The 12,939-nt window shown below is 40.3% G+C and overlaps 1 protein-coding gene across 1 annotated transcript; it reads left to right on the forward strand.

Annotated features, from left to right (window-relative positions):
* Positions 1 to 33: 33 nt before the first annotated feature.
* Positions 34 to 10,046, forward strand: LOC143213676 (uncharacterized). Its single transcript, XM_076433729.1, has 9 exons — positions 34 to 247; positions 1,833 to 2,055; positions 2,750 to 3,275; positions 3,703 to 6,204; positions 6,281 to 8,105; positions 8,307 to 8,405; positions 8,500 to 8,714; positions 8,804 to 8,857; positions 9,726 to 10,046. Exons 1-9 carry the CDS (start codon positions 40 to 42, stop codon positions 10,044 to 10,046), a joined length of 5,973 nt encoding a protein of 1,990 aa, XP_076289844.1. The 5' UTR covers positions 34 to 39.
* The last annotated feature ends 2,893 nt before the right edge of the window (positions 10,047 to 12,939 follow it).

Raw genomic sequence — 12,939 nt, forward strand, 5'->3', positions numbered from 1 at the left:
TATAAAATTTCTTGGGATGTTAACAGATTATTTAACAAGATGGAATCGATGAATCCACCGAACGAGCCATGTTGTTGCTGCAGTTACAATCCCTTCAGCGACAATGCGAAAGAATCGGAGATTTACGACCTCTCGTTTGCCCTGAGGAAACTGGCCGTAATGAAGTGTCAGATGAAGAAATGGCGAATGGAACGACTTCAGTTCGAGAGCGAAAATAGGTCTTTGAAACAAGCCCTCCAGTCATTCGGTATCGATGTATGATATTTCGTAGCAACTTTCTGCTTCCCAGTCACTTCGTTCGCGCTAAATTGATTAATTGGAATTCAGAACCGACAGCGTCCGCGTCCCTTAGATAGATCCTTCCCCGAGAGTTTTCAGTTTAATTGAAATGTATGCCACAGTGAAGCAATTAATGTTTCTATATGAGCGACCATTGGAAAGATCTGCGCCATCAGCTAAAAAGTTTCGGCACTCTGTGGCCATTTTATCTTGGCATAGTGACGCGAATTTTTTTTTACGGAAATATCTAAGTAAGCCGTCGTAGTATACTGTAAAATAACACTGTTGATTTTTAGAGTAGATAGAAAATTTCTGACGAAAACGTATGACTAATTAATATTTTTAGTTGAATATAAAATGAAATATATTTCCTCTTCTGAATATAAAATATGCCAACGATGAGCGAGTAAACTAGCAATTTTTTAAACGACACACCGTAATAGTTCTTAATATTTTTTATGTGAAAATATATGCTACCACAATATTACACGAGTAAAAACTTCCATGAGATATTTTGCTTTATTCATGTTTTATAATGCGTATGAAAAGCTTTTTCTTCTTCTGCAAGCAGTAAAATTGTTTTCTAGCATCCCATAAAGCTTTATTAAAATCGGATTGGGATCGTGGCTTCTCTTTTCAGTAAACAATAAAGAGGCTACAAAATTGAGTTCCCAGTCCCTCTCAAGCAATTTTTTAACCGTTGAATTAATGAAGAATCTTTAATAAGGGATAATATACGATGATAGCTATTTAATAAGGGATTTGTGTTCTGCCGGAGACTAAAATACCAAATTTGCTTGTGTAGGATCTTTCAAAGGATGAAAAATAACTTGATTAAATTTGTTCGATGATTTCTTTTGTTAAAAAATAATTTCTGTGCAAGCATTAAATAAATTCGTGTGAAATGTACTATTTATTAGATTTACTGGAAATTATCTTGCTTAAACATACATAATTTTTAACAAAATTTTATGAACCATTCTGTTTTAACACGGTTAAACAATTTTACTGTACAGATATGTATTAATAGATATATATATTAATAAAATTAATAATGTATTTTTCAAATTAATTAAAAAAATCAATCACATATTATAATTTGTATTTAGGAATTCGTGGTCATGTATTCTGATAATCGAAACTTATTGTTAGGGAAGATGCGGGTAATCAGGAATTTGGATAATCGATATTCCGTTATCGGGTATTCGGTGTCCAAATATTTCTCGTTCCTGTTCGTTAGGGGCGTATTTTAAATTCACATTGCAGGCGGGTACTAGCTAAGGAGGAAACAATTTAATTTTTAATGTTCCTTTTTGTCTCTAATATGTATATTCTTATTCTTATTGACTTGTATTTTTAGTTAATTTTATATTTAGTTAATACACTTCCTCTGTATTTATCAGTGAATTTTCAAGCAATGATGATTGTTGGAACGCGTGGCACAATGCCGTTGTTACGAGGGCATTACTTTGAAATTCAGAGTGCTCCCCGCGATCGGTATCTTACGCGTGCACCATACCGAGTGTTTCTAAAGATTAGATGTTTTCGTGTAGGTGTAAATGTGGATGAGATATTGAAGCCTGATCCGCTGCTCGTGCAGTCCCGGGAAGAAATCGAATGGCTGCAAAATGCAAACGCGGCGCTCGAAGATAAAGTGAGGGATTTAGAAGAAACCCTCGCCGAACGAGATTGCTGCGACGATCCTTGTGCATCGGTACACTATATCAGGGAGAAGATGAGAGATCTGCGGGAGCGCTTTGCACTTGAAAAAAAAGAGTACTTGTCGCTGTTCTTTATCGCGGATTGAAGCATTGTCGCGTTTCGAACATGGCCGTTTTAATTGCCTCGATATTTCACGTAAAAGAATTAATGCTCGAATTTTTAACCATACAGCTTCAAAATTACTTTCACATTTCATTGTCAACATAAGGGTTGATTGAAAGGGCACGAGCCAGAAAGATTGTGGAAATTTAGACACTTGCAAAATATAAGCACTGTCACGTTAATTTATAGCTTTACGATAAACATTTCTCTCTTTAAAATTACTTACAAATTCGATTTCTAACATTCGGGTTGATCACAAGGGGATGAAATACAAAGATTGTGGCAATTTAGACACTGGAAATATTTAAACACTGTTACATTAAATTATAGCTTCACAATAATCATTTCTCTCTTTAGAATTACTTAGAAATTCGATTTCCAACATTGGGGTTGATCACAAGGGGATGAGATAGAAAAATCGTGACAATTTAGACATTGGCAATATTTCAAGACGGTTACATTCAGTTGTAGCTTTACGATAAACATTTCTCTCTTTAAAATGTCTCACACATTCGGTTTCCAACATTGTGATTGATCACAAGGGGACGAGATAGAAAGATTGTGGCAATTAAAAGTGTTTGTATCGCTTCGGTATCAATTAACGCAGTCTGTCCTACGAAAAACAGAATCTCGTTTCCGTCGACAGATTAAGGGACATGATATCGAACTTGAAATTAAAACTCGCGCAGACTGAGGAGGACGTGAGCTGTCCTGCGATATATCGCCTGAGGGCGAAGCTCCGCGAACTGATGAAAGGAGGTCAAACAGCGGACCAGCAGGTCTCGAAAGTCGTGGAGAGATCGATTGAAACGTTGGTGGATCTGTCGAACAGCTGCGACGATCTGCGTCTTGAAAACGAGCAGCTTTTGGCTCAGATAGCCGAGCTACGTCGTCAATTGGCGGAACTTGAAAAAATGCGACCGAAAGAACCTGTGGAAGAAATGCTACGAACAGCCCAGACAACGACGGTCCCTGAATACATAGACGTCTCCGACCTACTGCAGAAACTCGAAGACTGCGATCACACTGTTTCCGAATTGAAACGTCAATTAGACGAGAAAGATAAGCTTATCGAGGCGCTGAAGAAAGAACTTGAAAACATGGTAGATCAGCAGGCTTTGTTGGATGAGATCGCTGCCATGAAGGGGGAACTCTCGAAAAGAGACGATAAGGTATTGTTCAACATCAAGGTAGTAAGTAGACCGCGGGTCTTGATGCAAAACAAAAATATTGTTCAAGTTCATTATAAACAACAGAAGTTAATTATACATGTTCATTTATCCTTAAACATTATACAATTCTCCTTAAGGTCATTTTTAATTAAATTTGTTGGGTGTCTTTGTTATATATTTTGGCATTTTCAAACAAAACAGAATATTAATTATTTTCAGATAGGGGACCTTTTAAATCACATAGGACAATCGGGCATATGATTGTACATGTGTCTTGTTGCATTTTTAAACAGAACAAAAAGGTGGACTCGATAACGTGGAGTATTAATTAATTTCAGATATGAAACCTGTTAAACGACACGGGACAATGAGATATTATTGTACACAAAAGATGAGCTCAATCGCATGAAATATTAATTCATTTCAGATGAGGAACCTTCTGAACGAGATGAGGCAATCAGAGATAGACTTGTTAGGCATGAGCAACCTAAGATCGGAGCTGGACATCTTGAAGCCTAGATTATCTGAACTCGAGGAGGAGAGGGACTCGTTGATAGACGAAGTGGCGAAGATGAGAAAATTATTAGCCGAAAGGAACGATCAAATAATTGATATACTGGAGCACAAGAACAAGTTAGAGCAGGAGCTGGCGGAGAAGGAGGCGGAGGCTCAGCAGATTATCGACAGCTTGAAAAAGGAGATGGACGACTTGCTGGCGCGAATGGCGAATTTGCAGGGCGAGCTCGACGAGCGTGATAAGCGAATCGCGGAGCTGGAGAAGTGTTGCTCCGAGAGGGACGAACTTTTAGAGAAATTACAGGCCGCGCAGGATGAGTTAGATTCGCTGCGAGGCGAACTAGCGTCTGCGAAAGCTACAGTAGAGGATCTTAAGGGTGAAGTAGATGCCCTGAAGAAAGACAAACAGAAACTGCTGAAAGAGTTGGACGAAATCAAGGAGCAGATGAATGCGTTGAGTGACCAACTAGCGGAGGAGAGAGCCGCGAAGGAGGCTCTACAAAAGGAGCTAGAATCTGCCCGGAAAGACCTCGAAGACCTGCGAAAGGAGAACTCCGATCTGAAGGGTCAGCTGGAGCAAGCAATGGAGGAGAATGACAAGCTCAAAAAAGAGAACGATGCTTTCAAAGCTGAGCTGGATGACATGACCTCGGAGCTTGATAAACTGAAGAAAGCGAACGACGAGCTGCAGAAGAACTTGGACGCAGCGAAGCTGGAGAACGATAAGTTGAAGAACGATCTTGAAGAATCTCGACAAGAGATGGACAAGTTGCGAGCTGATGGTGATGCGTTGAAGAGTTTAGATGCGGATACAAAAGCTAAGATGGACAAACTTCAGTCGCAATTGGACGATCTGAAAGCGGAAAGGGATCGGTTGGCTGACGAGAATGCGGACATGAAGGCCAAGAATTTGGAATTGGAACGGCAATTGGATGACGCGACGAAAGCGTTGGAGAAAATGAGAACAGAGAATGCCGATCTGCTGGAGGAGCTGGAACGTTTGAAGGCAGAACTAGCGAGAGCAAAAAGCACGATTGAACAATTGAAAGAGGAGATGGAGTCCCTGAAGAACGCGTTGGACAAGTGCGTGGGTGAGATGGAGAGGCTAACATCCGAGAATGAGGACCTTAAGGTGAAGAACGAGGATCTTAGAGCGGAGCTTGATCGATGCAAGGCCGATAGGGACTCGCTGAAGAACGACTTAGAGCGAACCAAGGCGGAATTGGACGGTGTGATCAACGAACTGAACAAGCTGAAGGAGGAGCACGGGTTGCTTAAACAAAATTTCGACCGACTGGAAGGTGAAAGGGATAAGCTGCAGGAGGAGCTAAACAATCTGAAGAACGAGATGGGGAAGCTTCGAGAGGAAATAGATGCCGCGAAGCAGAGAGAAGCTGCGTTAAATTCTGAGCTTGATCGTGTTAAGAAGGAGAAGGATGCGTTAGCATCGGAATTGGGTAAACTGAAAGATGAAAATGCAGCTTTGCAGGACGAGAGGGATCGATTGAAGAAACAATTGAACGACGCGAACGCTGAGATCGAGAAGTTGAAGGAAGAGCTGGATAGGTTGAAGGACGAGATGGCTAGGTTGAAGGACGAGCACGAGAACCTGGGGAAGGAGAGAGATCAGTTGAAGCAGGACAACGAGAAACTGAATGCCGAAGTTGAGCAACTTCGCAAAGAAAGAGACTCGTTAAACGGCGAGCTTGATCGCGTTAAGAAGGAGAAGGATGCGTTAGCATCGGAATTGGGCAAACTGAAAGATGAAAATGCAGCTTTGCAGGGCGAGAGGGATCGATTAGAAAAACAATTGGACGACGCGAACGCTGAGATCGAGAAGCTGAAGGAAGAGCTGGCTAGGTTGAAGGACGAACTTGAGAAGCTGGGGAAGGAGAGAGATCAGTTGAAGCAGGACAACGAGAAACTGAACGCTGAAGTTGAACAACTTCGCAAAGAAAGAGACTCGTTGAACGACGATTTAAAGAAGCTGCGAGATGAGAATAGCAGGTTACAAGGCGAGGTGAATGATTTGCGGGAAAAACTCAATGATGAAAGAAAGGCCAACGATATCTTGAAGAAAGATTTGATGATGTTAGACAGCGAGGTGAAGGATTTGGGTAAGGCTCTTGATGAGGCCAGGGCGAAAAATGCTGCCTTAGCGGAGGAGAATCAAGCACTTCAGTCAAAGTTAAAGGATTTGCAAGATGAGCTTGGCAGTTTGAGGGCAGAGTGCGCTGATTTGAAGTCGGAGATCGAAGACTTGAAGCAGCAAATTGCTGATTTGAAGGCGAAGATCGCTAAATTGGAGGAGGACGTGGAACATTGGAAGTTGGAGAACTGTAAGATCAAGATGGAGGTGGATAAACTGAAGGAAGACTTGGAGAAAGCGTTAAAGGAGCTGAATGAGTGCAAGGTAATTGTTATGTATATTCTTATAAAATAGTTATTTGACGTATACCCTAAGCCAAAATTTATCCGTTTCCCACCAGGCCGCGAAGGAAGCGTGCCAGGCAGAGGTGAACCGTCTCAAAGCCGAGAAAGCCGATCTAGAGAAGAGACTCGCAGATTTACAGTCAGAAATTGAACAGTTGAAGAAGTCGCTTGAAGCAGAAAAATCGGCTAGAAGCAAGTGTGAGGCGGAGCTTGCAGCCCTGAGGAATGAGCTGGACGCGTTGAAGAAGGAGTTGGAAAACCTTCGAGACGAGAGCAGAAGGTGTAAAGGAGAATTGGAAGAGCTTAGAAAGAAGATCTCGGAGTTGACCAACGATCTGAACAAGTGCAAAGAAGAGGTCAACGCGTTGAGAGATGCGAACGAAAAGTTGAAGGCGGAGGTGAACGCGTTGAACAACGAGAAGAACAAACTTCAAGAGGAGCGAGATAGATTGAAGAACGAAGCGGAATCTCTTCGGGCAGAGAACGCAGACCTTCGTCAAGATCGAGACAAGCTAGCGAACGAAACTAACAGGCTGAGGGGCGAGGGTGATGGACAGAAATCAGAGCTTGATAACTTGAAGTCTGACTTATCTGCGCAGAAGGCTGCTGTTCAGAAGCTGCAAAACGATTTGAAGAAATGCCAGGACGAGAACGACAGGTTGAAACAGCAACTGGCTGAGATGGAGAAGTTGAAGGACGAGAAGAATCGATTGGAAAAGGCGTTAGCAGATGCGGAAGCTAAAGCGAAAGCTCTGGAAGGCCAGCTGAAAGATCTGCAGGCTGAGAAACAAGAGCTGCTCAATGAGCTGCAACGGCTGCGCGACGAGCTGGGTCGTCTTATAAACGAGATTGACAAACATAAAGCTGCTACTGAAGCAGCCATGAAAGAACTAGCTGCCTTGAAGCAGGAGTTAAGCAATTTGAGAGCTACGCTGGATAAAGCTCGCGCCGAAAACGAAGTATTGAACAAAGAGAACGAGAAACTGAAGTCGGACATGGCGAAATTAAATCAGCAGCTGCAGGCATTGCAGGACGAGAACGCGAAGCTGAAGAAGGAGAACGAGCAGCTCGCCTCGGAATTAGCAGCGGCAAAGGAGAAATTAAAAGAAGCCGAAGACATGTTGAACAATCTGCGCAAGGAAAATGATGATTTGAAGAAGAGGATCGCTGATCTTGAGAATACTGTGAAGGAGTTGGAGACGCTGAAGAAACAGCTAGAGGATTGCAGAGCCGAGTTGGCGAGGTTGAAGGCGGAATTGGAGAAATTGAAAGAGGAGAATGAGAATTTGAAAAACCAGCTAAGGGATGCTCAAAATGAGTTGAAGGAGATTAAGGACTTGAAGGATAAGCTGCAGCAGGAACTTGATGCGCTGAAGGCTGATCATGATAGATTGAAGGACGAGTTAGGGAACCTGAAGGAGATTAATGAGAAATTGAAGGACGAGTTGGAAGATTTGAAGGCACTGAATGATAAATTGAAGGATGATTTGAAAAATCAGAAGGCGATCAATGATAAGCTGAAGGAGGAGGCAGAGAAGTTGAAGAAAGAACTTGAAGCGCAGAAGGCTGCCAATGATATGCTGAAGGATGAGGCAGAGAAGTTGAAGAAAGAACTTGAAGCGCAGAAGGCTGCCAATGATAAGTTGAAGGATGATCAGAAGAAGTTGTTGGCTGACATTGATAAATTAAAGGATGCGGGTAAAAGTTCTGAGGCAGGGTTAACGAATGAATTGGATAGGTTGAAGAAGGAAAATAATGATTTGAAGTCTGAAATTGAGAGGTTGAAGAAGGAATTGAATAATTGCCAGGATTATAATGATAGGCTGCGCAGAGAATTGGAAGGCTGCAAAGACGAACTTAAGAAACTGAAAGCTGCTGCAGGTATGAATATTAAAATAGATAAAATTCAAACTTTTTATCTGCAAAATTCATTATTATTAAGAATTATTTTATTATTGACGTCTGTTCACCGGATTAATTTCGATGTTGCATTTGTTAAAGCAATTTCTATGGCATAGATGATATTACTTTTTCTGAAATATTATTAATTCTTTATTAAATTCTTTATCATAATGAATATAGATCAAGATACAGTGACTTTAAGAAGCCTAGCAGACGATTGTGGCGATTATATCAGGGCAAATGATTTGTTAAGGAAAAGACTTGACAAGCAAAACGAAGGTAATCATCTGTTATTAATCAAGAAGCCAATACCATTATTCGACATTTTCTACCACAGTTTACACTTGAATATATTTTAATCTATTTAAAATAGGTGTTCAACGTGTCCGTGACTACATAACTTTCCTGGAGGGTAAAGTTGAAAATGAACCCAAAATGGCGGACGAATTGGAGGACGATTCCAGCATTGACCCAGAAATGAAAAAGGAGATAGAAGAGTTACTGAAAAAGTCGCGAGATTTATCTGAAAATATTTATAACACTGAAAAAGAAATTCAGAATATTGCTGCTATTCTGAAACAACTCAAGGTATGTTTTGCATATAATTGTGGTCCAAAAATGCAGAAAATATTGAAAAATGAATCGAAATTATATAAAACATATTTAATGTTTGACAGGATGTTCCACCTATTGTTAGCGACAAGGCGTTTGATCCCGATTCGTGGCTTAACGTGAGTGCTAAACTAATTTTAATCTGCTCATTACTTCAGTAACCCTCAGTTTCAGTATGACAACTTCCAATAAGATATTCTGAAAATATTTGATCATTTATTCTTCTGTTTTTATTTAGTAAAAAGAAGACTTTCAGGAGATAATATTATATATTGTGATGATATTAAATGCATTAAAATTTTAAACATATTAGAAAGCAATAATTTAAAAAATTCTTTAGACGCCTAAAATATTTAATTTAGAAGGTGTTGAAATTTTTGCGCTGCATATTTTTATGCAAGGATTGTGTAACCCCTGCGAACGACAATATCCGGTTCAGTTTAATAACGCAGTTAAATAATTGAATGAACCTGATAGTCTAATAAATCATTCCACATTCCGGAGACTAATAAAGCCTCCCAGGTAGAAAGTCACAAATCTTAATCTTATCTCTGAACGTGTATTAAAATTTGATGATTCATAGACTAACGACTTTTAATATTTCCTTAGATTATTAGGAATTAAACTTCACTCCTGTTTTGACTCCACCTGACATAATTTTACCACTATCTTCTTTTTTCCTTTATTCTGTGCTAAGGAAAATAAATACGGGATATTTTCTGGAAAAATTTAAGTTCATTACAATAAATATAGTTCCAGTTAACTAAAATTTATTCTTTTGCAATATATTCGACATAAAATTACGTAAAAAGTTATCCAAGACACTGTAATTTTGTTCATTATAATATTGATTTCTCAGAGTGATTCCATGTATATTATTGAAGAAAAAATCGATACTGATCGAGTTGCTCCATTTTTTAAATTCATTTTGAAAATCCGCTGAAGTGAAGTTTTTTAAAATTACAGTTTTGATATTATTTATTTCAGTCGTTGAAGTTAACGCAATTGGCAGAGCTCCACGACAAGATTTGCCTATTGACATCGGACATGGTGCATCAGGACAAACCGAGGGCAGTTAGTTGTATACCAGGGAGTCCACTAACTGCGGATTACAATATTTTAAATCAGCGGATAGCCGCTCTGCAGAAACAGATAGCGGAGAAGCAAATGGAGACGGGATGGAAGCTAGAAGAGCTGAAGCGAGCTCTTCGGCAGGAGCAGGCTAACCTAATTCGAATCTCTGACGAAATGAATTTAGAGAGAAAACGTAATTTGGCCCTTCAGTTAGGAATGGATGATGCATCTTAATTCGGTTTTCTTTAATCTAATTTGATGTCGCCTCTTGGAAGACACTACGAATGAGAAGTTCTTATAACGAATTCGTTGGGAAAGGTGTGATCAACAAGCTACAGCGAAAACACAATCCCGACCCGAAATATTGATCTGTCACTTCTGTCCCACTGTAATTATACCCATGTAAATATGTCGAAATAAGAGTATCATTATTATACAATTCATATTCAATATCTTTGAATCCGTTGTCTTGATAACTGTATCTATAGTGTGTGTGTGTGATCAGTACACTGCAGATCTGTATACAAAATAAAAATGATAATATATAAAATTAGTGTAGGTTTATGCACGTTATTAATTCAGTTTAAAATATACACGTGAAATGTGTGCACTAAAGTAATTCTTTCGAAGAGCATTTACGTAGATAAATTTGCCATTAAAAAAGGCGCAAGTTTGTAAACAACATTTTTTTCCAACTCCACTAATTTCCGTGGTATTCGACGAAATATTTTCCGAGGTTAACTCTAACGTAAATGTCACTTCAGCGTAAATGTCACTTCAGCGTAAATGTCAGAAGCTAAAAAAAATGCGTGCGTGATATTTCCCGTTGCTCTATCTCTGTACAAAAATGGCTTTATTTAAGTCTGTGCTATAGACGTACATTTAAAGGAAATAAAAGCCAGCGAAAAGTACGTGGCTGGTCCGAAGAATTAAAAATTCGAATCAGATGCGCCTGATGTATGGCAATCTGCCTACCATAAGCGCGGATGTTGCAGGGTAATCGCGGCGTGTGCAGTAAAAAACAAGCAAAGGACACGCGGTTCTGTCGTAACGAACATGTGACATGTAACATGCTGCACCGGGCGAACGTGCTTTACGTTTGCCAACACGTTTTTATGAAACACAGCCGAGTAGTTAGACGACGTTAAATCCGTTTATCTTTTTTTTTAGTTCTCATGGTATATCAAATCTAATTCACGGAATCTCCGAATAAAAAGAGGGAATCCCGCACAAAGTGCTTCAAATGTCACATAACGATCAGTGACTGTGAAAACTTTCTAATCGAGCGCAAACATCGAGTCTGGTAATTGGATCGTGAACTTTCATGCAAGCTCCCCAAAATTTATAGATCAATTTATAAAACTTAAAATCTCTCGGGGGAAAGTGAAAGGAAATTAATAGTCTTTTCGCATTCTTTTGTATTATATTTCTATAAGTTAACCAAGGTTTCGAAACAAAATAATTTCTAGTGCTTTAAAATTAACGTAAATTTAAATTAATGTAATGTGTGAAAATTTATAGTAAGGTCTTGTTGTAAAGAGGAAGCTCAATCTTCAAATCTATGGTGGTTTCAGTGGCCAAAAGAATTTTGTTCAAAGTTTTTACAGACGATTGAATTTTCATATTATTTTCAAATAAAACAATCGGCCACAAACTTGATAAAATTCGAAGCGCCAAGGGTTAGCGCAGTTTCGACAGGCTGTAGAACTAGTGTTGTATAAAGCTCGAGTCTTCGAAGCTTCAGAGCTCAGTCTTAAAGACTAAGTTTCTATAGAAGAAGATTTAGAAGAAGTCTTTAAGACTGAGCTCTGGAGCTTCGAAGACTCGAGCTTTATACAACACTATGTAGAACGGATTCATCGCTTTATAGGATGTTGCAGATATTTGTCAAGAAGCTTATGTGTCCGGTGCTCGGAGAGCATCCCCTAAATCGTGTATAGGATCGCGGATGGAGGACAATTTTCGAGCAACCGTTCCTAAACGGTCCGAAATAATTTACTATCGGTTGTTTAACCCGGTGCGTTTATAATGAAACGGCACCGAACGACCGAACGAACGGTGTATAAACGAATGCGGAAACCTGCGCAGGATTCTCTCCTAGCATTCACTCGATATTGCTGCGGGGTTCGCCATAAAAATACGAGCGCCGTAAATTAAGCGATACGCAGAAAATGCATGGAAGGGCGCGCCGCGCGCCGTTGTATTTCATGCCGCCTAAAATTAGCCCCGGCCATATCATTGGCCTCAAAGCAAACCCGGTTAATCGCGTTTCGCGAAATCGATTGTGTAAATTCTGAAGACAATTAATTCCCGAAAGGTAAACTGGCGAACCATTAATGGTTGCCAACGAGAACTTTCAATAAGCTGACGTCGCTCGTCGCGTTGCACTCTGGTTTTGGATAATAACGCGTGTCTCTGGACACACGTGGCCACTTTACGAGCTTATTCCAATTCGGGACCGATGGGCATACGGCTAAACGGATTTCGTCAATTCATTTACCACTTGATCTAGCAGCGCATCCCAATTATGTGTACACTCTTTGTCGGGGAAATATCCGGCCTCACGCGACACGAACACGTTAGTTCTATGTGTATATGTCACGTACGTGTACGGAAACCTGTACACACGGACGTGCGATTCTGATAAAGTCGTGGGAACGGATGCGGTCCGCTGTACAATTGAATTAATCTCGATCGAACAACACGACCTCCGAAACGAAACAGGAAATCGTGTTGTCGCTTGTACGAAATCGAATGAACGCGAGCTCTCTCTCGCGCGCGCGCACTGAAACTATCGGCCATTATTAACCGTTACTGTTTTCCAGAACGTTGCGCGTTATTGGCCCGCCCAGGCACCGCTTTTTTTTCCCTTCCCGCTTCGTTAATTAGGGTGTAACCGGTGCGACGCGGTTCAATTACTGCAACAACGGTAACACAAGCGATCACGATCTCGCCGGGATTACCGGGCGCCAACGTATCACGCTAACATTCAAAGTCAACTCGCCCCTTCCAAGGCTTAGGGGCCAGTTGTCGATCTATTAAAACTCGCGAGGCAAGAAAACATTTTTTTTCGTTTTTATTTCTGGCAACTGATTTGTTAGAATATTTTGCAACTCCTTACATTACG

The sequence above is a fragment of the Lasioglossum baleicum genome, chromosome 11, assembly GCF_051020765.1.
Source record: "Lasioglossum baleicum chromosome 11, iyLasBale1, whole genome shotgun sequence".
NCBI classification, from domain to species: domain Eukaryota; kingdom Metazoa; phylum Arthropoda; class Insecta; order Hymenoptera; family Halictidae; genus Lasioglossum; species Lasioglossum baleicum.

What these genes read in the sequence shown, in the direction of transcription:
- LOC143213676 (XM_076433729.1), top strand. Translation starts at nt 40, where the DNA reads ATGGAATCGATGAATCCACCGAACGAGCCATGTTGTTGCTGCAGTTAC. An exon ending in GAAACTGAAAGCTGCTGCAG is followed by an intron (nt 8,106 to 8,306) that starts GTATGAATATTA and finishes TAATGAATATAG; the next exon opens with ATCAAGATACAGTGACTTTA. An exon ending in ATCCCGATTCGTGGCTTAAC is followed by an intron (nt 8,858 to 9,725) that starts GTGAGTGCTAAA and finishes TATTTATTTCAG; the next exon opens with TCGTTGAAGTTAACGCAATT.